At 41.2% G+C, this 26,068-nt stretch overlaps 1 protein-coding gene across 2 annotated transcripts in view; it reads right to left on the bottom strand.

Annotated features, from left to right (window-relative positions):
- Nucleotides 1–26,068, bottom strand: part of TRPC5 (transient receptor potential cation channel subfamily C member 5) — a 104,533-nt gene that overhangs the window by 44,682 nt on the left and 33,783 nt on the right. For both annotated transcript variants that reach the window (XR_012996105.1, XM_076347405.1), the window contains exons 2-3: nt 24,859–25,257; nt 12,036–12,557 (exon numbers count right to left, since the gene is read on the bottom strand). Coding sequence is in view for 1 of the 2 variants with exons in the window: in XM_076347405.1 (XP_076203520.1) it covers nt 12,036–12,557; nt 24,859–25,236 (900 nt within the window). In the remaining variant the exon portion in view is untranslated. The remainder of the gene's footprint in view (nt 1–12,035; nt 12,558–24,858; nt 25,258–26,068) is intronic.

The following is a 26,068-nucleotide window of genomic DNA, read 5'->3' on the forward strand; positions in this document are numbered from 1 at the left end:
AGGATTTGGTATCAGTTAAAGTTTCTGCACAATGAAAAGGAGAGACTGTAATCAATTAAAAAACTGCGTATTGTCCCAGTTTTGTAGATGGTCCAGAATCAGAGGCAAATGTACTGTACCAGAAGCTATTTGTCTAAGAAGATGAGCATATGACTTGCAAACACAGTATTTCTCCAATACGTAACAAGCACGGTATCAAGCATTTTTGCAAGGACTGCTGCGTTACAGGAGTCTCCAGTCTCTATTACAAATGGCAGCACAAGGCATCATCCCACAGACATGATGGAGAATGTTCTGACAGCTGCATTAATGAAAAGAAATGCTTCCAAAAGGCGGCATTTATACTCAATTCAGCTAATGTGTGAACTAAACATTCAATGCTATGAAGCCTGTGGTAGTGCTGGCATAACATTGTCCAGGATTGTCCCCACCTGTAGACAAAGCCTGTAGATGCATTTCTGGGGGAGGTAAACCAAAGAGCAAGCTCCTTCTCCACTACCTGTTGAGCAGAACCTGTCCCTATCTGAAGATACAGTTCACTTAATGACTAGGAGAGAAGATGCAACTCAGAGTACCTTCTTGTGAGGACAATGCCACTGTGTCACCGGTGGGCAAGATGCTCAGTCTCCCGGCTTCTGAAAATAGGGATAAGTATCTTTGCCTTTCCAAGAAGTGAGATCAGCAACTTCAGTCATGGTTGGGAAGCACTTTGAGGGTAGAAACTACTGCAATACAAAGTCTTTTATGTTCTCTCTTTCTTCTTTCAGTCTTGCCAGGGTCTTTGTGTAACATTTGGCTTGCAGCTGGATTGTGCTATTAGAGAATTTCATTTTCAATGTTCATCATACTCATTGTCACCTGATCCTCTACCAAGGGGAAGATTTTTAAGGGAAAAAAGCAGCTGCTGGATGGAGTGTCTTTTTCTTAATAGCTAATCTTTACTGATATTTTTATGTCACCTAAATTCTACTTCTTGGGAATTAAATGTTTTCTGCATGCGGTGCCATTAATATAAATATCGAACACAGAAATTATGTTCCATACCCCCCCCCCTTATCTATGGGGAAATCCCTTATCTCTCACAGTCATAAGTAATTTAGGATCAGACACAGATGGGCTGAGATGTGAATGCCTCAGGGAGCAACTGAAATAGCTCCCTGATAGACATCTAGGGGCTGAGCACAGTATCTCTCTGCATTTATTCTGATTATCGTGAGGGCTGCCAACAGGCTTTTCTGTTTGGAGTTTGTTGGAGTTCTTTTCTGTACTCTTGCTGCGGATGGTGATAGTGAATGCTCTTCATAGATGAATAAGCACTAATTTGTTACTGCAGAGCCCTGTGTTAATAAGCAGGACCGAGTTCTTCTATCAGTCAGCTACATCAGCTCCCAATGAGGTTACCACTGAGAGCCAAATGTGACATGGGAGCCATGAAATTAACTTTAGTTCCCCGTCTGACACTCATTTCAGTAGGTTAGATCTCACCAACAGCACTGTATCCCACAGCATATAAAACATGGCAGTTGAATACCTGCAAGGTTACTGTGTTTGGGGGTATTATTGTATGCTGCTGCCCTCTACAATTAAAGCTATTTTGACTTTGGAAAGGCAGCTTTTCGCATGAACTGAGCTAGATTTTGCAGTCTGTGTGACAATCGGGCAACTGCAGTGTCTGATGTAGTAGCATAAGTATATATTTTAGCTAGATCTGTAAAGAACGTAGATTTCCTGTGAATCCAATTCTATCATGAAAAGGATATATGCCATTGCCATTCTCCACTCAGTAGAAAGCCCTGTCCCATCCTGCAGAGGTACTGCCTTGCACCCTCTCTCTGGCAGATTGAAGGGAGATGTCTCTGAAGACACGTCTCCCCCCAGTGCTGGCGAGCACAGCGTGGCCAGGCAGGGCTGGGAGCAGCAGGTCTATGCCCCTCTTCATCCCAAGGTGCTAGCAGGGGTGACCTACCCAGGCACAGAAGTATCTACTCCATGCACATCAACACAACTGCAGATGCGCTGGGGAGAACACAGCCTTTCGTACTTGAATTTTCAGAATCAATTGGCTAGAATTTCTTTCCTCCCATGAAGATGTAGGAAACTCCTACACTGTCAGTCCTACCACAGGCTTGGGTTTATCAATCAATGCCAATCTTAATATCTTAACCCACAAAGCTTAATACGCACTGTCCAATAGCCCAAACATGCTGTAACACTTGGCACAATGTCAACAGGCACATGGATCACACTGTGCAATGAAGTGATCCTCTTTACTCTAACTTTGACTTCAGGAACACGAAATGGCATGCAAAGAAATGAACTTCTAAAATCCATCTTCTTCCCGCACTCACCAAATCCTGCAGATGCTCCTGCTCAAACCAAGTAGCACAACACACTTCCAGTGCAACAGACAAACCACTCTGCCTCCATTTCGTACCAAGGACAGGATCTTCCAAGGAAGAAAGGAAATGCGGTTGTTGTGTCAGTTCGATTGCTCTTAAAGGAAATTCCAGTGGGCAATACTCAAAACCCTACATTTCTAAATTAGCCCAAGACAGAAGAGAGAAACTATCTGTGGCCTAATTTGATGTCTGCTGCAGAGAGCCAGTAAGCCCTATGAGATCAGATAGTCTACATAAGAAATACCAGCCTCCTCAAGTTTGCGGTGTTGCAAACAATGAGATGAATAAGAAAATCCTCTTTTGTAGCACATTTCTTTTTAAAGATCAGTCTTGTTAATGACTGCAAAGTTATTTACATTCTGCTGCTGAATTGTGAGCTGCAGAGGGTAAACACCTAATGGTTGTTCATCCTGTTAATTAAGCACTTTCTACAACAGGAAAAAAAGGAAGAAATGAGACAAAGAAGTTGGTGGGGAGACTGTGTAACTCAGGGAAAGGGACTACAACTCAACATTCCTCATCAGGGACTTCCAAGAGAGTTTTTTCTCAGGAAAATACAGGATGAATATCCTATCAAAAACACAGCTGCTGCTCGCATGCCTGTTACTACTAACAGTGAAGCACTGATGCAAATCCAAATGGCAGTCATTCCTGCCATTAAGAAGATCACTAGCTGAGCTGGAAGAGTCCTTCAAGAAAACCAGGTGCTACCCAAATTGCTCAATGCCTCAGCTGGTGAATAAAACAAACTCCAGATCCTCCACAGATGAACATATGGCCTCAAATTATACAGAATTTTGTCTAATCTGTTCTTAAAATATTTTAAGTGATGATGACACATGGATCTTAACTAAAGGTCTCCTATCCATAACACATCTCTTGATGGTAGCAGACATGAACGCAGCTTAAGCAGTAGCAATTGGAAATTCACCACTGATGTGAATGCTGGCAAAAGGCAAGACTGAATAACCTCTAAAAGCCTGCTACAGTTCCATCAAAATTCATAGTTTTCACAAATTTATGTTAGATTGGTTTAAATATTTAAATAAAAGAGGTCCTGCATATTCTAGGACAAAGGGAGAAGCTTGCAAATCCTGGGTACCTGCCCATGGAAGAAGCAATTAACAAAGTATTTAAGCTTGAAATTAAATCCATCTCTACTCAGAGCGCTTAAACGTGTTTAGCTATAGGTTTGTATTTATGGCCTGTGTCAGCAGGATTTAAGTGCAGGCATAAATTCTGCATTGAATAAAGGCAAACTGCTGACCGGTGCTTCTGGAGGCCAACCTCTGTTAGCAAACACCCCACCAGAACACGGTTTGTCTGGGTCAGACCCTGAGCAAGAGTCCAGACGCAAGGAAAACCTTTCAGCATTTATTTTAGCAGACAGAAGACTACAGCTGATAAATAAATTCCTGTAGGAAGTATTTCAGCAAACATTCCAGGATACAGTTCTGTTACAAAGATTAAGTAGGCATAGACTGGGTTTCCAAAGGCAGAGTGCTGCAGTACAAGCAAGTGCTGAATATAAGCGATATACCTAAGAAAGACAGTGAGTTAATTCACAACACACTAACTGGTTTCCAAGAGCTGAACAGGGGATATCAAACACATCCTACAGAAGCACTGAAAAAACACTCAGGCTAAAAACTGTTCAGAGACAAATCTTGCAGAGTTTCCTGAGTCCTCTTGCAGGCAGCACTTGCAAGAGTTACGGAACTTGCAAATGAATACCAGGAGCTCTCATAGGCTTTAGCTGAAGTGGAGAAGGTATTGGCTTTTAAATAAAAGGCTGCGTTTATTCTCCCTAGTGAATTTCTAACATTTACATTAAATAAGTGATAAGTAAAGCAAACGCAAGAATTTTAAAAGTAATTCACAAGTATTTTTAAATACATACCTACTTTACCCTATTAGTGTTAATAAAAAGTTCTAAAAAAATTTTTCATTTGTTTCCTTTCTGACCTGAGAAGTATCTATGCTGAAACTATTTAATTTTGGTTTCTTTTCTCTTTCTACCTTACCTTCTCCTGAATCAGTAAATTTACTCCAATATCCAGGAAAGAACAGACCAGCATACTATAAACACTTCTCACATTCTTGGGAACCTCTAAAGGCTACCTCTGCTTCTGAGTAATATCACCATTGTAGGGTGAGGAGGACATATTCTTTGCTGAAGGATGTTTACTCAGCCAGCTGGGGTTTGTAGAGAAAGAATAAGAACACAAAAACTGCAGTCACAGCTTTTAAATGCCATTCTGCACAAGATCTCAGTTTGGGGAGGTTATGATTAACCCATCTATCCGTCTCACTTTTCCTGGAGTGAAGAACTATGAGGTAACTCTGTTCTCAATCATGAGACACCTAAATGGCTCATCTAGATGATGATGGATCTGATGCATACAAAGGGGTGTAAGGGGAGTGGAATCTCAGTTCTTTTCTCTATAGAGTTTCATAACACTCTTCAGTAAGCGACACAAGTAAAGCTGAAATTCACAGAAATTAGATAAATAACAATGACCACTTCTACATCCAAAAGGGAGAATCCATAGCAATATTTTTTCCACAGAGTTTATTATTTCAGGGTATCATTCAAAGTGAAGAATGAAATAACATGATATACTCTTCACTACTGACGTAAAGGTGATTCTGAAAGGCACTCTAGACCTTCAGACGTGGTAAGACTGAACACTTGGCTTATACAATATACAAGGCGTCACTTCTCCTTTCCAGTTTCTGTTGTCTATAGAAAGCAAATCAATCATGTCCTGTACTTTGGCTTCCCAAGCCTCTTCTCTTGCTGGCAAGAAGACTGATGGGATACATGAAGTTAAGGGAACTGATGAACTCACTAAATCATTCTTGAATGTTCTTAAAACAGTGGCAATCCCTTTAGCTTTCAACATATTTCCTGTCTTTGTCTAAGAGATCATTTAAGTCAGAGGCACGAGGCACCAAAAATGACTTAAAGAATGATCTGGGCATTTACTGCCTGCTACACATTACACTAACACAAGAAGAGTCCTTGTCCTTGACTGACATACTGGTCTTATGTTGTTTTTTTCAAATTTGTACATGACAAGATTAGTCAGAGATGATTTTGCTGTCAAAAGATAGTCTTCTGCAGTTCTGTTCTGTGACAGCTGCAATATGTGGCTAACCTTCATCAAGTTGGAACATTTTGGTGTTATGTGAATAATATACCAAATAATACTGTTTCCTCAAATAAACATTCAAGTCCACTTTGTCAAACTGATGAACCATCAGTTCTCTGAATATTTCTTCTTCTTCTTCTTCTTCTTCTTCTTCTTCTTCTTCTTCTTCTTCTTCTTCTTCTTCCAAGTTCGGAAAGAAGTTACACCTAAATGCCACTGTCCTAATTTTTGTAACACAATGCAGCTGTACAGGTTAAATTTCCATTAAAATTTCCAAAACTTAACAAATAGATCTGGCAACTGCACAAACCCATCGAGTAGGGGCTCCAAGATATGCACCACTCACCCTGCTGCCCCACCAGCGATCAGCAGGAAAGACTGTTTTAAGGGTGCAAATGCAGATAAGTTTCCCCACCTGTCACCCCGAAGTCCAGCCGCTGAGACTGTTAATAACAGCTCAGCTGGTACCACATGAATGGAAGATTTTGTAATGTGGTCATCTGCCTGCTGGGATTGAGTCTGAGAAAAAAACAGCTTCATTTAGCACAGGCCACTGTTCACACATCAGATGGTAACTTTGCTGCATACAAGAATGCATGAATGAATGAATGCTCTTGGAAAATGAAAGGTGACATTTGGACGTTCAGTGCTTTAAAAATCCCTACACTTACATTCAGGTTTGTGGTGTAGGACAGATCTGGAAGTAGCATAACTGCACCATCCTCACCATCTAATACCGTAAGGGATACGGATGTTCCAGGTCACCAGAAAGGGAAAAAGCTTCCACAAGGAGCAGCTCTACTTCCTCCATCTAGTCCTAATAAAGATCTTTTCATGACATGCTATGATTTCATTCTAGAAACCTGAAAGTAAAAGCCTGTTTATTAATCTGAGTTGTGCAGGCTCACCGAAAAGCTAGCTTTTTATTGTGCCTTTAAAGAGCACAATACAAATACTCAGCTCTGTATCATTATATCTCCAGGTAGTGTGGCAAGAAAACAGACAAAACCACGTGAGGATAACTGAGCACTGCCTGCAAGCAAAGAAAGATCTGTGGCTATCCATCAAGATACTTGAATGGCTTTCAGAACAGGTAAACAAGGTGCAGTAGATGAGCTTTGATTTTCACAGACCTCGCACTTCATTTTTCATGCATCTCTGATATTTTTAAAAGCTCTTTTTATACACTTACTGAAGTGCCCTTAGAAATTCACCAGGTTTATGCACACTCCCTGGAGAATGATGCTGTGCTTCTAACTGCAGCCACACAGTTGACAAGAGTCAAGACACAGCTGAAAAATATGTGGCATGGCAGGAATGATTATTCATTCACTCCAGTACTGTATCTCAGGAGGTACTTGTCTATGTAAATGTCTTGGAAAAAAAGAACTAAAACTTTTAAAGTTTCATCCTGAAGAGAAAACAGCAAAGAGCACTGTTTTTAAATTAGAAAAGCAAATAATTCTACTTCTCTCCTTTTCTGTCGCTGATTTAGAGTACAGCGAGTAAGAGAGACTAAGGTTAAGGTTTCTGAGAGGAAATTTCATGCACTCTTTTGATCTAATTCCGTTAAAGTGCTAAGCAATATAGTCATAGGTAAAATACATTTTTTTCTGAGTGCCTTGCATTATGTGTGTTTCTTACAGACGTATGAACTAAACCTGCACATCTGCAACTATCAGTACTAGAAAAATGCAAAGCACTAAAAACCCACTACTGTGATGTTTCACTTCATTTTGAGGATGTGAATGACCTGCGATGGAGAGCAGGAAGGCAGGAATAGGCTGAATGTATATTGGTATTCTTGTGGCTTAGCAGAATGTTATATACAAGGAGAAATCTGCCCTTTTAGACCTGATTCACTGCTACGCTACGGTTGCTTTACATTATTTCGGTAATGTAAAAAAACCTTAAAGGACGCAAAAATTATATTTGCATTCAGCCTATGCTCTGGTTCTCCAATACAGCGATGGTACACTGTACATACAACTGTGCTTTACGTGACTGGCAAGATCCTAAGAGATGACTTTTCCCCATCTTTTCTTAGAAATGCAAACAAATTAACAAATGCAGAGCTAATTTGGTGCCAGAACAGCATAGTGAAGATTGATCCCCAACAGCTGAGCTGTGCCTTTTCTTCTCATTAAGTCTTCAGCACCTTTCTCCTTCCAAAATTAGTCATGAATAAAAGAATTTGAAAAGTATTAATATGAAGACAAATGCCATATACTACAGAGCATTTATGAAAAGCCTATTTGTCTCTTAGACCATGAATTCCCGTGATCCTACGAAAATAATTTCTTTCAAAAGTGGACTGAGAAAACTGACGTGTCTGTGCTGGATCTAACTCATCATGTTTCACAGTGTACTAGCGCTGTCCTCATTTTTTCCTAATATTTTGTGACTGCCATGCAAACAGTGATCACAACTATTAAATCCTTCCTCTCTTCTAAAGAAATGGTCAGGGCCCTTTTGTAATTTGAAACTGAGGACACAACCATTCTACACTTAAGATGAGATGGAGAGGGAGCTTGTGAACATTGCACAGCATGGTTTTAACATTTACTACCATAAAATATACTACAAAGCTACCTTAGGGCACATTTTAATCTTTCCTGTATAATTCAAATTTTTCCTTGTGTGTAAACAGTAATTTACCTTCTAGGATATATGGGCTTATTAAAAACAAACACGAAAAGCAAGAAATTTCTTCTCCGTTGTTTTGGCCCTCCTCCAAAGGAAGAAGGTCTTCTTCCTCATGAGCGACACATTTGTCAGTTTATAAAATACTTAACACATGTAATGTTTGGGAGAAATCAAAACTTGTACCTCCCAGGCTTTTTCGTTGAAAAAAAGAAAGAATGGGAGATTTTTCTACCCTTGTAAAGACAAAACCCATATCTGTGTCATAAGGCAGAAAGGCACTGGCAGTGGGATTTACCTGGGGATACAGACTGAGGTGGAGCCTTTGTGATGAGGCCAGTATTTCTCTGGAGGTTGGACTGAACTGAAGTGGTTCCCCTCGCTAATCCAGCCCTCGTCCAGATTGCTCACTGTGAAGACTGAGGCACTCAGGCCAGATCAAAAGATGAAGTTGTGTATACCATGAGTATATTTACTGGATTCAGTGCAGGGAACAGGGATTTGTGTCCATGGCAGGGCTGATTGCTAACTGTTTGCTAAAACTTAACGTACAAGATCAGATTTTTCTCCAGTAGCTAGGTGCCAAAAGATGCAGCTAATTCCACAGTGGAATTTCAAAATGCCTCAGCAAGATTAAGTGTCTAATCTCCAGCAGGATTTAGGCACTTAACCAGATTATACTCTGTTTAAAAACTTATTGCCTACTTACCTGCATATTTAGCAGCCTAACTAGCTTTAAAAAGCTTTCCTCCAAGGGCCTAGTTTGGAACAAGAACTGCCCGTAGATGTCTAGCTTTTCCCATCGGGATTTTTTTCAGTCCTGTATGTTCACTGCTGGAGATCATCAACCTGCACTAGAAATTTGAATGCTGTTACTCTTCTGTACCTGGAACGAACTAGCACCTACTCTTCAGTATGGGAGTGCAATGGGGAGAAAAAAAAAAAGCACAGTGGGTTCATCAGAAATGCCTTGGAGAGAATAACACTGAATAGTGTGTCTGGTGCAGAGTACTCTTGAATTCCCAGATCACTTACGCTGGTACAAAGAAAAAGTAACTTTAAGATCTACTCCCTACCCAAAACACATAGTACTGCCTCTCCATCCAAAGACAATGATCTCTTTACCAATCCCCTCTTAACAACTTCTCTAGTAAGAATCTTGAACGTATCTTCCCGATTAAGCTGAAATGGAATCATTTCATATTTTGGGGGAAATGTTGAGGTTTATCTCATTCAAAAAGAAAAAGCTGCAGGAAATTTGTCTAGCAATTAGTCCAAAATCAATGTGAGAGTACGCATTTTTTATGCTGAATATAAAGAACTAACAACTGCGGTAACAACTTACAGCCCCAGAAAATAACTAAGGTCCACTTTGGATTTTCATCTTAGGCTACTAGAGATTTGACTTGTAACTTTGTCAACGTTATGATATAAAAAGTTTCTCCATCCAATCCAATCCCATATAATGTTAAGACATAAAAAGCTTCAGCAGAACAAGAAGATCTACTTTTAAAAAGTCTGCTGTTTCTCTCTGCAGAACTGTCTTTCACAAACCCAGACTCGTTTCTATTTTCCTTCCTGTCCCCCACAAAAATTCTCTCAGTCTGATACTCTTCAATCAGGATTAAAAGGCATTTCTCAGTGTCTCCCTGACAAATGTTCCTACTAATTTTTTTCAGAAGCTGGCAATGATGTTTGTATTTTGCTCAGTGTTTTGTATTGGACTAATTATCATGATAAGAAAACCACTGCAATATTTTGTTGCATACAAACACCATCCTGCAGGGTGCATCAGGTATTTCTGAATAACCAGGTAGGATGATTCAGTAGTGCTGGTTTCCCAAACTCATTCATTCTGTCCCTGTCCATCAGTATTCTACCTGGAAACAGCCCTGACTTTAGGTGGCAACACAGAGCACATTTGCTAGCATTTATATGCTGGAACCGTCATGAATATGTCACAAAACATGGAATTTGTCCATATGCTTGGAATTCAGTCAAATATGCCCAAAAAAAAGAGATAAAAACTTTCAAGCAAGCAAGCAAAGCTGAAAATTTGTTACTTTAAAATAAAAGCACTTCAGGACTTCAGCACTACATTTCAAATATAGCGAACTCCTTCAGACTTGTAGTTTCTTAATGTGAACACAAGATAAGGGTAGCTACAGATTTGTGCTTGGATGTCAATAGTGATCCTGAACTGTGACAAGACATCGAAATCAGCAGTGATCTACACACAGCAGTGCCAGTGGTGTCCTGGCTGCTGAAACGTGTATGTGGATGCAGTGTCTGTGGCTATCAGGCCAGTAAAAAAACCAGGAGTAGAGTTTCTGGCCCTTCTTAGATTCAAGGAACATTTGACCTGATATACTGCATTACCCTTCTCCAGACTAATTCTTCACTACTTGTTCGTGTCCTTAAAGCACTTCTGGTGTTACCTAACACTGTCAGCTAGAGTGAAAAACACAACCTGCCATGAAGGCCAGTGAACCCGACACTTCACTGGAGTAGCCCAGTAAGAGCAGCAAGTGACTACGGGCTAGCTCCCAGAAAGCTTGAGGCTTCAGCTCCAGCTTGTTCCATCAAGGGGCTGGTACTCAGGAGGCGAAACAGACCACAGGGAAGAAAGGAAAATCTGCATCTTTCACTTCTTGACTATTTTACCTCGGATGACATGAGCAGCCGTTAAGGGAGGTGGAATGTATCATACCAGGCTGTCCTCACCTGGGTCAATGCATAAAACAAAGCATCAAATGCGGGGAAGACAGTGAAAAGAGTAATGTGGCAGGCTTTTCTGCCACTCCTGTCACCCTTCGGACACAGAAGAATGTAATAGACATTGCAATTTGGTTCCTCAACCAAGCAAGCTAAATTCCTCCTTCAGATAACGTGGAACATCGCTGGCCAACAGTAATATATCATCTACTAAATTCTGTCCAGGTTTGGAAAGAGAAAGGAAATCCAGAGCCAACTAATGAAACTGTTGTCAGCATTCTCCTTGAGTTCGTGGCCTTTACTGAATCAACTTACAAATCTCTGGATTACAGGGCTTCTGAAAGGCTCTGTGCCCTTTAGCTGAAGTATGTCTTTCCTTTCTGGTACTATGGGCAGGAGTTCGAATTTCTGGGAATTGCTTCTCAGTTCCTAAAACACGGATGAGTCAAGGAGGAAGAATCAACCTGAGGTGTCTCAGGTGTGAAGAAGTATTTGCATTACATGATCCACTTCCTAGCATCACATGAGCATTTTCACCTAACAAAATTTCTGGTAACATGGAGACCTGGGACAGTGAGAGTGCTCTTGATCTCTCTTTTGCTGCTGTCGTTTCTCTGGCCCTTATTAGTTAGTGTTGAATGGGTGCAAGGAAGTGTTTGGTGGCTGGAGGAAGTGAATTGTATATTATATTATTTCCTGCAGTCGAGACCTTCATGAGCCTAGCTTTTGGTTCCTGTATAAAAGCAGCTACTGGGAAAAGCTTTCAGAGCTAACAAACCTGGAAATCTCTGAAAGCTGTTCTTCGCAGGGGGATGGGTTACAATGAAATGGGATTCAAGTACCTTTGAAACAGAAAGTGTCGGTGCCATAGAAGCCATAACCCACTGCAGCAAGTCCCAGTCCTGTTGCCCTCAACTGTCATCAGATTCACGCTGTCACCAAGGTGCACTGAACCTCCTGGTTTGTGACTAACCCATTTGCACATGGTTTTCCACTCAATCCAAACTTACCCCTGCTGGCTCTCAGCTAGCAACCCTGAACAAACCCATGGAGACTAGAGAAATGAATCATTTTACCCAATACATGAAGCCTTCACACACCTTCGCATTTAGATGACTCTTACCTCTTTCTGGTGATACTTTATTGCTACCTTTAGCTTTGCCAAATCATGACATTTTTGGGGATCCAGCTCTTCGCTTTGATCATCTCTGTGATTGAGAATGATCTCCAATTCTCGGGAACTCCGTGCTTGATCCAAAAGGTCCTTAGCAAAACGCTTGCACTGCTGTGAAAGCTCTTCATATTCAGCCTTGAACTCATTTTCCACTTTGCTGAGCTCCTTCAGCTCCCAGCCCAGTCGGAAGGCCGTCAAGATGGGGTCCTCACTTGATAAGGCAATCAACGAAGGGCTAGCTAAAGCTTTGTAGATGTTCAGCCTCGACCTGGAATGCCTCAGGCTGTCCACCTCCGAACTGGAGACACATTCCACACAGTTGCATCTGATCTGGTGTGGGCGTGGAATTGTTACCCGTCTTTGGACAAGCAGTTTGATGATTTCATAGTTGTTGGTGTGAGCCGCCAGCATTATTGGGGTGATATCGGGAGTGAATTCTGAAAACTGGGTGTCCATCATCAAGGTTGGAACCTATATAAAGGGAAAAACCATAGTCATATTTCATGTGGAACAGCAGAAATCAGATGTCCCTCCTTCATACTTTCGAAGTGATGTCATAACAAAACAGAGTTTTTATAACACCCTCTGTTCTTTAAATCCTATTGTATCCATGCACATACACACACACAGCTATTCTGGCGAAACCATCTTCCCCCAAATCATGCCTGTCCGCCTCCCGAGCAGGAACCTGTGACCATTCAGTTCCCAGTCTGGTGTAAAAGTCAGTCACATCCCCATCTGAATGCTTTATACGTGAACCTGTTCTGAAATGGGTATTGGTTCATATACCAAAAGGCAGACTTTTGTAGGAAAAAAGGAAGACAAAAGGCCCGGGTAATTACACAAAAAGAAAGGAAAGTCTAGAAAAGAGTGAACACTGAACAGATTTCCATAACTATCATTATTTGCATTATATATCTGCATTAGCAGGCCAAGAACCTGCTTATAGCAGGCCCTACACAAACCAAACCAATCACTGGTCTGCAGTTGAGCAAAGCTCTTCCCCACCTTTTCCCTACTGTTTTCATTTGAAAATAGTTTTCAGTGGAAGGATACATTACATAACTGCCCTCAGAAGAGATTTGTTTTTTTTTTTTTTTTAATGGGTTTGAAAAAATTTAAATGTAAAATTAATGAGCCATAGTCCACTACAAATAAGACACTCCAGGGTGTGCATTATTCAGCTACTGTTGCACTTCTCAAAAGATGAGCTTAATGCACACCCTGTTGTGTCTTATTACTATATGCAGAGTGCAAAATTAGACCAAAATGCTCTTACATCCTAAGCACACAGTGTGTTTCCATTTGCAGCACAGGCAGCTCTCTTTGTTGTGTGTTAATCATTACTCAAGCATACTGTACTTCATGTGCCCACCACTCTTGCCCCGGCAGTTGGCATCCTGCTGCTCAAGGGGTGATTGCTGGTTTTGGTGAACAGTAGGCCTGCTTCCCCTTGCAAATGTCAAAGGCGTTCCAGAGAAACTATTGTCAAGGAGTCCTAATGACAGGAAACATTACTCAGTCTGTAAAAATCCAAAAGTAAAGCTGCGATAAAGTAGCATGAAGTAACCAGTTAGAAATCCTTCTGTAGGATATACCTAAGACTGGTTGTGAAGACAGCGTACCTCTAACCACTGAATCTGAGTTCCCTGGGAGTTAAGTGCCTCTATAGCACTAAAGAGCTAAAGACTCCTGGGCTGTAGTTGATTGATAAACCTCTACATAACCCAGCCGACAGCAGGACAGAGCCTGTTCACAATACACAACACTCTCCCAAAGATCGGCACCACACTGAGATGCAGGGTCATTTACTGGAGCAGGGCTCACTGCGTGGCTAGAGGTATTTTTGGGAATAATACAAGTCTGCTACCCCAGATGCGGCACATGAGGAGTTAAATCTCTGGCAGCCTACAGATACACAGGTGTAAAGAGGCTTTGCTAACAAAGCTGGTCCCTACAGAGGCAGCCAGGAGGGAGCCTATAAATATGGCTCATGGGGAAGAAGAGAGAATGGTAGTGAGGATTTGCTGTGGGTCATGGAGGGCTTGGTGTCTCTTAGCAAGGTTGGATAAATGTATTTTAAGATATCTAGTAACAAACAGCTGAAAGCAGCTCTCTTTGTAAGGTCTTTGACTTTCTTTCTTTTCCTTTGCTTAGCTCATTTAGGTACTTTGTTAAATGTCAAGAGAAAGGTGCACATTTTTCTTTTTTCTCTTAGAAGCATTTTTTTTTTAAGCCCTGATGCTTGGATAACTGCATTTATCTTTCTTCCCCTCCTTTTTCAGTCAGTCACTGGCTGCTGTATTCACAGCCTCTGCCTCAAAGCAAGAACGTTTTCCCCCTCCATCACTCCTATTACTGTCAAGTTTAATCTTGTTTTTCTATATGGAAGTTATTGTACTCAGGGCTGCGAAAAGGATTTTCAGCTTTACGCAGATGAGGTATTCATGTTGTTCAGAATATGAAATGGGCGCTTGCCGACAAGGTAGTAATGTTACAGGTGGGGATAGCGCTAATCTTGTCTGCCTCTGTCTACTCCTGAGGTTGTCTAAAATCTGGATCTAGGATTCTCAAAATGGTTGTCCCAAGGTTTGGGATCAACTCAGGGGTATCTATCAAGTGATCTCCCATCCCTTATTCTGGCTGATATCACAAGTCCTCACCCCAAAAATGGAGCGCTACTTTCAGGTCTCAGGCAGCCGCTGTGTGGAAGGCGTGTTTTCCTGGGCAGCTTGCAGCACTTCTAATTAAGGGATAAGAAGCGAAATGGTGGTGCGGAGACATAGAGGCTCCCTGGGGTCTGGGAGCAGATCACTGTAAGGCGTCAAATCACAGAAGCTGAAGCTTATTTCTGATTATAGCTGAGCAGCAAAACAAGCCACCAAAACACAGAACAGGAGTAGTGTGAATGATGGCTGCTGTGGCCTCTCTCTTTTCTATGCCTGGCTGATCCAAAGACCATGCGTTGGCTAAAAATTATATGTCTTGTGGTGAATATTTTTGTTGTCTTCTTGCACAGTGTTTTCATAGCCTGCATCTTAACAAAGCGTCTTGTTTTAAAGATGGGGCTATGCAAAGCAAGCCTTTGCTCTGAAGGCTGTATTCTATGTATTATCAGTGGAGGGGCAGCAGAGATTACAACAATGCAGTGTAATTGCTGATGTTCCTCCTGCACTATTCTGACAGGTTGAGTTCACGTTTAGATCAGCTTCTTCTATGTCTTGGGTTAACTTACAGTGATGGAAGCAGAAGAGGAATAAATTATTCTACCCCAAGGGTTCTGCTAAGCTCTTCCAAGGTTATTCTCATTAAGTGACCTGAATAACTAATTCTTTTCCATTAACCTCATCACCTGACACAAGCTGTTAAGTTGAGTCCTTCAGAACCTTATTGTCACTACTCGCATAGGAGCATGTGCCTTGTCCGTATTTCCTCCTGGTAATGTGAGCTTAAATAATTAATGCTATCATTAACAACAAGTGATTGAATACTTGTTACCATCTTTCTAGACTTAATCCTCATAAAGGTAGGCTGCTTACTACTGTACCACCGCTTCTCTGAACAATACTGCAGTGAGTGAAAAATCTCCTTTATTTCAAAAGGCAGGGGGAGAAACAAGCTTAAGTCATTAGAGAAGAAAATGGAGGATTAGCTCACATAAAAGCACTGTTCAGTATAGCTAAGCTCTCTGAATGGAAAAACAAGTTGTCTAGTAAATAGTGAACTGCTGGAAAGAAGATCTGTATAGGAAGAGCAGGAATCTCTGCTTATGTTAGTAACTAGTACAGTGTAAGAGGAGCAGAACTACAGAGCAAAAAAAAAAAAAACCCAACCTGGCACTGAAGACCCGATGGCCTTGTTGTAGGTCTTTTAGGAGTTTTACTTTCGACTTAATCTAGCCTGGTATCTGAGTGCCCCTGGAGCATGTCCTCTGGTTTAGTGTTGTGTAAAACCAATCCAGCTCAAGTGCTCTGAGACTGCTCAGCAATGTGAACCAAAGAGCAGTAAATGGGGAGGTTAAGGAGATTACATCTCAAAAGCATGCTCCTCAACCAAACTAAAGACTAATATGAATGCATCTTTTGCCTTTTACGGACTGTGGCAGCTAATATCCAGGTTTAAACACTGGAAGATTTCAAAGCAAGCTATAGTGTTTCTACAGCATGTCATCTATCTATGCACATAAAAAAGGACAACTACGTGAAAAAAAGCTGTTCTGCAGCAAAGGAACTTGCCAGTCAAGTGCAAAATCTTGAACTCTGAGGAAAGAGCCTGGCTCTGTCTAATGACTATTTGGGGGTGGTTTTCTGCTACTATCTCTGCATCCTACACTTTTCTGCCCCTCTATATTGACAGTCCTGATTATGGTCCGGTAACCCTACCAGACACTAGTCTTCCTTCACGTTCAGGTCTCTCCTCAGTGTTCACCTTTACAGGTGCTCACAGCTGCAGTCTCCCCAGATAACTCTTCAGTGCTTCAGACCTGAACTGAAAAGAGAGTGTCTAGAAAGTAAAGCAAAGCCTAACCACAAAATCCTTTACTTTCTTAATTTTGTTAATCTCTAATTGTAAGCTTCTTGGGTCAGAGGCAGTCTAACTACGCATCCTGTCTGGCATTGAGAATACCGCCACTTTTGTTTGAAAATAACTAATACTTTTACCTGTTACAGGTGGAATTGCCACATTATCAAGCCATCTCCATTCCATAAACTAACACCTCACCTGGACTGGTGGAATAAATTGTAAGTATAACCATGTAAATATATTAATCTGCATTATTTTCAGCTTGCATAACTTTCTGATACAACTGTATCTTAGAAAAGATTTTCCAATTGCCAAAACAATGTTTTACTAAACAAAACAAACTCATGCAACCTCATTAGAAAACTTCAAATGAAACACTTATAGAAATGGAAGCTTGGGTAACTTATTGAGTAAGGATTTCCTATTTCTAGATTGTTTTTCTGCATGCAGCCCTATGGGGGAAGTGCATATGCCATCCACAAGCACGGTAACAGGCACAGCCAATTTCTGTCATTCTAAAAAGAAGATTTGGTACTACATCAATTTAGTGCAAGGCTCAGCAGTCAAAGGAGCTTTAGCAGTGACTGTGATTTTGTTCAAAATCACAGTCCTGTGGTACTTCTAGCTGCAGCTCTATAAATAGAGAATGAGAGACAGAGTCAGTGTTGGTACACTGCCGATCAGCCATGTTACCAGCAAAAGGGTCTTGAAAAAAAATACATGTTGTGACTGGCATGACCAACTGAATCCTGCTCCTTGCCTAAACCCATAAACAAATTCTTTCATTGACAGAACCCCGTGGGCATTTGTTTCCTTATGTGGGACTCTGGAAAAAATGTTACGTGCTTCTATAAATTTAAGCATTCATTTTAGGCGATGCAGTGGTGCTGCTTTCAATAACTGAATATCTTAATCAGAGGTGCCTTGAGAGACGTCCTGTATCAGAGTGATGACAGTATCTATATTAATAGGGAGGTTGTTTTTTCTCTAAAGAGCAATTCATTGAATGAAATGATGTAATTTGGTTAATGAAATATAATGATCAACACAAACCGATAACAAAAAAGTAACGTACTTTAAGGGCTTTTGTACTGGTTTTGAGGAAGTTCGTAACTCTGGCATAAAGCACGCGTGGTTGTAGATGTAATTTTGGGCAAGCTCTGCTGTTGTTATTGAAGTATTCCAGTGATTTCAATAAAGCTGTCAGAGAATATCCAGCTGAAGAAAAGGCTCCTTCTGGTCTAAAATCTGCACAGTGACTTACATGCTTGTAAAGCCAAATAAAGTCTCTGCCCCTCAGACTGATACTGCAAACCAGAGAAAATTAGTACCTTTTAGTGCCTTGTAGCAAGTCAAATGCGGATACAAGGTTACTAAATGGTACATATTAACACTGAAATAGGTATCTTTGAATAAAAAATAGCTTGATATAATGCATTACCACTGAAATAATGTGAAAAATTAGATTTGTGATACTTGTATAACCAAACTTTTTTCTCTGCAACCAATAAACAAAAGCAAAATACGTTAATCCAGATATATCTGCTTTAGATTCTTCAAGTTTTAATTTGGCTTCTTATCCATGTGTTTAAAAATGGAGGTAGACCCAAGGGATTGGTTTTCAGAGCTAAACTGAAATCTAGTGCATTTGACAGTGGCAGGACTGCATCAGAGCTTGTTTTGTTCAGCCATGTGTTTAGGAAATGCAGCACAGCCAGAAAGATTGTCAAAAGATGTCACCATTTGTGGTTGATGCTACATAATAACTTCTCTTTTGTTGGGGATTAAAAAAGAGGAATCCAGAGAGAAGTCTTCAGAAGGAAAGGATTTTGCAAATATGCATTTAAATGGCCTATGGCAACTTATTCCAGACAGAGCACGCTCTCCTCTAAGCCACCCTCCCTTTCTGATGCGGGTGGAGGAAATAAGATGAGGCACTTGATGATGAAATGAAGGAAGAGTGCATTCAGTGTGGACTTTATTCTCCAAGTCCCAGAGGGATGCTGTTGAAGAGTTAGCTTGTGTTTGAACCTCTTGTATTTAAATGAAGTGCAGTCTTGAGGTCTGCTTTGCCCTGAATTCCTGTGTCTTGCTCCAGCTAAGAACTACTGAATCCAGCAGGAAGAGGGGCTAGCGAGTGCCTACCGTTGTTTAGAGAAATAACACCAGCGTTGTGCCATGAGCAATTGCACCCTCTCCTGGTTATGTCTTCTCATCTGTGTAAGAATGGTTGAGAAGTTCATTGTAGTCACAACTTAAATGTTACGTCACCTTATCTCTATGATATGACCAACTATCAAATGAATCTTGGTTTTATCATACGCTTATGTAGCCTGGGGCCAGCTGAATAATGACACTCGTCCAGTTAAAAGAAACAAGGGACAAAAGTTAGGGACTGTTACAAATCCAGACACTAATGAAGCTGCTAGAGAAAAAGTGGCATAAGTGACGTCAGAACCTGGCTCACAGCATGTTATGCCCAAGCCTTGCCAAAATGCAGAGATTCCCTGGCTGCTTGCTAGATCTGTTTCCCGAGACCCTCTGATACCAACTCAGGTGTTAAGTCTCGTATTGCTGACGTGAGAGTAAATTAAATTGTCTCCTGAAGTTTGGATAGGCAGACTAGTTCATATATGCCTGAAGCTATGTTTTTTCCCCATCTGGAAACATAAAATGCTGTTTGTTCATGTTTTCACCTTTCTTCATCACCATTTTAAGAGTTAGTCTGTGATATAGGAGCAGCTATTTTGGGTAAAAATAAAGACTAAACCCTAACAATTTTTAATGTTGTCTTTAAGTTTGGAAATTAATTTTTTTAAAGAGCTTACTTAATCCAGTCCTGTAAATTTCTTAACTACACTAAAGGCCTTGGAACGTCGCTGCACCTTAGATATTTTTTCATTTTACGGATAAGTTTTCCCCTGACCCCAAGCATGCTGAAACAAAGATAGTTCATGGTTAGCTGGAAATTTGCAGGCTCTGTCTTCAAAGTAATCTTTTGTTTTATTATGGCTACTCTTTTTCTAGTATTTTCCAGGATTTATTCTGGGACAGAATTGTCCAGCTTTTTAATTCATTTTATCTGGTCTCCGTATTTTCTATTCTTAGTGGTAACAAGGACAAGATGTGCTAATATAGGCTAATAATCATGCTATCTATAGCCTTTTATGTCATCTTTGTACATAAAATGTCCCTATTTCCTGTAATTTATTACCGTGTGCGGATGAGAGATGTTTCATTAAGTTTAGGTGAGGTAATATGTTGCTAACAGGGCTCGAAAAGGGAGGGCTTTTTGCTCGGGAGAGGTGGGGTTGTGTTCCTATTCAATCACATTCCTTTAAAAAAAAAAAAAAAGAAAAGAATCAGGTTCGATCATAAGACGACAACATCACAGAGAGGAGTGAGTGGCTGCATCTGGTGCCAGCCCAGCGCTGTACGATGTTGCACAAAACACATCTCGATGCTCACAAAGCAGGAGGCTGCGTTTCTCCCCATTTTGACTATTAAGCTGTGCTTTTGGCATTGTTGTTATACTAACCAAGAAGACACTGTGTCTTCTGAAAAGACCCCCAGAGTTTGCGATAGCAAAGAAATGACAATCTAGACAGGTGGCGGGGTCTCACATGAGAATAAAATCTCTGTGGTTGTGATCGTCCTTTATTACCACTTAGGCAGTGACTTCCTTTGTTATTTCTAATGCTAGGTAGTTCAAAACATCTAGCTAATTATATGCTCCTCATGCTTCAGATACTGCCTCTAACTCATCATCTGTCTGCCTGAAGCGTATTTAAGTGGGGCACACAAGCCCTCCTGCACTGCCATGAATTAAGTACCAACGATGCACAAGACCCTGAGCCTCTTGCAGGCTTGAGTGTTTTTCCAACATGTTCTCCCAAGGCAATGACAGAGCACAGACCTTGGATTACAGTCTTCCCTTGCTGTAACAATGCGGAGACGAGCAGGGAGAATATTGTTCTCAGACAATGCCTTTTTCACACACACACACACACCAACCTCCCCCCCCCCCCCCCCCCACCTTGTTGCCACCAAAAGACTGTCCATCACAGGGATAAACGAGCCATAAAGGTGCCGTTCTACTTTGCAAACCCAAGCACAGCGCTATTCAACAGCCAGATAGGGACTAGGGGACTCCTAATAAACCGTCGTGCAGTTCTTTATAGATCCCAGAGCTTTGTTTCGGAGGAGCCTGTAATTTGTTACGTTCAATTTCCCCATACAAAGAAGCTTCCCTTGGAAAATGTGTTGCAACTCTTGCACCAGGCAGACTCTCCTGCATATTTGTATCAGTGACAGAGCTGTGTCAAAAGCCCCTTCTGGGTTTCAGAAGTCATACAGACCAGAGGCAAAAACATGTGTTGTGAGATGTCAGGGGGCTGATGTAAGGAGCAGCTAATGCTGTAATTGGGGCTTATGAGAAAAGGGTGGTGAGTAAATTAGGCACATTCATGGATGCTGGGTAGGTAATGAAATATGTTTTTTTGAAACTTAACACCTTAATCACCAGATCTATAGAGAGACCAAAAGTTTACTTGTGTAGGAACACAAACGGGATTTTTTTTCCCTACAAATAGTTTGTTACAGGCAGTCCACCCAGCTGAATCCCATGCACCCATCACTCCTGACTGAAAATACACTGTACAGTGTGCCGAACGCAGGCAAGTGCTAAGATCACTCCCACAAATTAATAAAGAAAATTCCCTGGGAAACATCTCACGTAACAGTGCATTCCTGACTTTTCCACCTGTCTATATGTTAAATTACGACATGTTTGTGCATGCTTTGATGCAGTTCTTGGTCTGACCCCACCAGCTCTCCTAGGAACTAATGACAGACTTTATGTTGGCCCAGGAGAAGGAGCCAGTGACTGACTTGCCGCTGTCAGATGTCTAGTAGCTGCTCGCACTGCAGCCTGCGAGCCCTAGCCCCAGTGCTACTCATTAGGTCTATGCGCTATATCACCCAAGTTCTTTGTTTTGCTTCACACCTCCTTCTTGTAGATTTAAGATTATTTGGGGAGGCAGGCAGTGGGGAGGGAGGAAAGAAATTCCCAGTTAAATGTAATCATTAACTGAAGTGGTCTCTGATTTCTCTGTTGTTTAGTTTAATTAGATGGAATTCATTTCGAAGGCAGCCGCCAATGTCAAAGGCATGTTAACTATAGCGGTGAATTATTACTGCATCAATAAAAATAATGAAAAGCTTGGATGCTAGCAGAGCCATTAGGCTTTGGAGCAGTAACAGCTAGTTTTCTGTTTTCAGACACAATCTTTCTTCCTTATTGTGCCTTTCAAATATTTTCATACTGAGAACTTGTGGCCAGTTTTTCTCAACTGCTTCTATTCTTCAGAACCTGCTCTTGCTCAGAGTGTATCTAACCAGGTTCAGCCTTCCCTCTTCACTTTGGACCTCTCATATTAACATGGAAATGGCTGGTTTGAGTCGTAGCAAAGGGCACAGTATCTGTACTGAGTCATAGCAATCAGCCTATTACCCTCTCTGTTATAGTGCTCAATAGCAAGAACTCAATGAGAACAGGTCATGCCTATAGACTTCCTTGATACAGATGCCCAGGCTTCAGCAACACCTTCCTGAATTAGCTGAACTTTTTAAACTCAAGGAAGAAATACTGCTGGTATGCAATGGCTAACACTGCAGAAGGGCTACACAGATCAGCTTGCGCTTTGGGCTTGCTTTGATCACTTTGCTGTACTTCACACCTTTGCAACGCTCCATGCTTGCTGGCACCGGCCTTGTCCGTGATGTTCCAGAAAAAGACAGTGCATGCACCCAGAATATTTAATACCACCACATAAGCAAGACTTCTTTGTTCAGCCTGTATGTGAGCAATCTCCCCACATCCATCCTTAGCTTATAGGTTAGGAGCTAGTGTTGCAAGGCTTAGCAATTTTAGCTGAGAAGTTCACAAGTCTCTCCTTCACCTCTAAAAGAAACATAAACTTTTTACTGAAGGAGACAGGATAACACTTCTCACAGCTACAAACCCCAGATCCTCTGGTCTTGCCACCAGGAACCTCTGTGCACTTTGCCTGCAGGTGAGACAGATCCACAGTAACCACTTCAGCCAGGGCATGAGGAACACCAGCTGCTTCCAAAACTCTTCTCTTTCTAATTGCCTACAGAATCTAGCTTTTATGTCATGAGATATCTGACAACTGATCTGCTTCCTTTGACTTGAAAAGTCCTGTCAGTGATAGCACAGGGCTGACAATGCTAGCAATGACCTTGTACATCTATTAAGTATCAGCAAGGCTGCAGAAGTCAAGCGCCGCTGGTGGTAAGAGCTAAACTCTGCACTGGACTCTGCGTACAGGACAGAGAACCCTATGTGAGTAGGAAAATTAAGCTAAACCACATTGTATCAAGAAAGTTACTGGATTTGGGCAAGAATAAAATGGTTTAATGCAACATATAATTTCTGGTTCACAAAAGATTGTCTCTAGGCTGTTGATCTATGATATTTACACAAAGATTAAGGCAGATTTTCACACATCATCAAAAAAGAGGATTTTTGAGGTCAAATTTTAAGTTTGCTAATACTATCAAGTGCAGCAACCTTCCACCAGCAGGTATCTGAGGATTAGCAACTAAGACTGAAAACTTGCCTTTTATTCTCCATAGTTTCCTCTTCACAACCATATCCTTCCAGGGTTTATTTCTGTAAAGCTCCTTCTTTTGGAAGACGTAAGGATAGGTATCTGTTGAGATCTCATTGATTCAGAAGGCCTTTGGACCATTGAAACAAACTGAATCACAGTCATAAATACCGAGATCCCTTTTCTTTTTATTCTCATTATTGAGGAATTGCATTTGTAGTCCCATCTGTGAACCAGATTAATTTGGAGCCATCTGCCATGAGCAAATTGCTAATTTTGGCAGATACCAGAGAGATGCTAGTATCATCCTTATGTAAACATTTGATGTCAGCTCTGATTGTTGTGAAGAAAACAGCTACCCGTAAAGGTGCTTATGGCTACACCATGAACGTGTAGTAATTCACATGACTGATCACAGCTTCTTAAAGAACGGAAGGAGGGCTCAGCGGTCAGCACAGACCGTGTCTGGTGCGCTGCAAACACATCCACTGTAGCAAGGCAAAAAACGATGAGAGATCTGTGCAAACTGAGAGCACTACCCTGCAAGCTGTGATGCATGTTTAGTGGAGAACCGGGACCACTTCACAGAATTAAGAAAATGCCCCTGAAGACCTCATCTGGAGTCAAAGGGAAAATCTGTACTGATTTCAGTGGGCTTCAAAATGTCTGGAAATAAAACTACTACTAATGATAAATTGAAAGTGAATCAAATATGTAGGAAAATGTGAATTTTCAGACGTATATTTCCTGTTCTTTGCTGGTGCAGTTTAGGTGCAGACTCCAGCCTGGCTGAAAACATAACCCACTGTATTGATGTTTGTATAGTAAAAAAAATTTCTGATACAACTTTTAGGAAAAAAAAAAAATGCCAAAACTCAAAGATCGAATAGGTTGGGAGACAGAAGATTTTACTGGAAAAGAGAATTTGTTCAGCAGGCTTCATATATACATTCCCTTGCTCCTACAGTAGTACTGAATCAAAAAAATGAAAGTAGTAATTTCAAGTTCCCTGTTAATTCCAACCCCGTAGGACCCCAGCCAGATCTCTGGTTTTGACGTGTGCCTACAGAATAGTACAAAAAGTCTTGTTTTGCCATTGTATGTATTGGACCTGTGCTGTGCGCAGACAACTTTGCAGTTTAACATTCCTACCCCAAAAGAGATGAGGCACCTGATTCAGTAAGCCTGGGCCAAAGTCAATACTGCATCTGTGTGTGCTGATTTTTACTTATGAAAAAAGAAGCAATTCCACTTCTTATTAGTACACAGCATGGCAATAGCTCATATTTATAGATTGTAATATAACTTCAGACAGCCCCAAATTCCTTTACAAAGTGCGCGTCTATAAATCAGCATGTTCCAAACACTGTAAGACTGAAAAGAACACTGAGTGAAATTGAAAATGCTGAGTGTTTAAGTCAGGCAGAACATGTTTGCTCAGACTGGAAAGTTATCACCCAAACAGGACTGCCCACGTCTACTCTGGGCATTTAAAGCAATGGACCTACATTAAGGACTTTGTTTTATGACTCCTGCACAGCCACCTCTCTCTGCAATACCACTTTCCTAACACAGGATAATAGCTTAAAACTGAACTGGAACACTCGACTAACCTGTTTTTCACCACTCGGCTTCCTGTAATTCAGCAGCAGCTCCACAGCTCCGACCACCTCCTTCCGTATTGCATACAGCAGAGCATCTCCCACGTACACGCTGTGGCTCAAAAGCAACTCCATGATCTCCAGATTTTCATTCTCTATGGCTATTAAAAGGGCACTGCGACCAAGAGGATCTATACAGTTAATGTTGATGTTGTAGTAGATCTCTGCCTCTTGCAAGGCATGTTTCACGCTGGCATAGTCCCCCTTCTCCACAGCGCTGAGGTAGGCCTTCTCTTCCACTGAGAGCTCTGCCTCCGTTCGCACGATCTGTAATGGGATCCGATCTCTGTATGGTGAATAGTTTACCTTTTTGTAGTATAGCTGGGCCATTGTTCATAGCGACCGGGCAACCTATGGGGGAAGAAGCAGCATGCATAAGTGACAAAACAGACGAGCAACCCCTATCTGTTCCTCACAGGGGACAAATTTCCAAAGGTCCATCGCGGTAAAAGCTTCCGATCCCTTTTTAAGCTGTTTTATTCTCAACACAGTGACTGTAACACCCCCTGAGCAACCCCACGTTAGAAGGCTACCTGAAAAAATAAAGGTTACACTACTGCTCAGAAGTGGTATGCAGAATGACAGACACTCAGTATATTTTTAAATCTGGTTTAAACACTATGCCATTGATTTCTTTTATCTGGTCAGAAGCATGATCTTGTTTATGGATAATCTATAGCATGTGCAAATAGGTGGATTTCTCATCTTTATTTCCCGCTCAGTGTTCCTTTCACTTTCTTCCTTTTTCACTGCTGAGCCAGGTCCTCAGCACCTCTGAACTGTCAGTGATGGGAGCTGCTGATTTACACCCTATTTACAGTAATAAGATTTATTTTGATTATTTTTGCTGCTGCTTCTCTGCTTCCATCTCTTAAAATAGGTTTTTATTTTTCCCTAATGTTTACTCTTTGACTAGGTCACAGCTTTATTTTTAAAGCTTGCATGTTTTTAAACGTATTTTCTCACTCTCCTCATTTATAAATAGGACCTAAAGACAGGTTGATGTAGAAAGCCACCATCCTTGCTCTCCAGAGGCAGTGATGTTTACGGTCTAGGAAAATGAGAAGTAAATCCTGCCCTGGAACAAGCATAGCAAACTGAATGAATTACTGTTCCTTCCCACAGCTCAAAGAGCAGGTGACTGAAGTCATAGGAAACATGG

Source organism: Aptenodytes patagonicus, chromosome 9, assembly GCF_965638725.1.
Source record: "Aptenodytes patagonicus chromosome 9, bAptPat1.pri.cur, whole genome shotgun sequence".
NCBI lineage: Eukaryota > Metazoa > Chordata > Aves > Sphenisciformes > Spheniscidae > Aptenodytes > Aptenodytes patagonicus.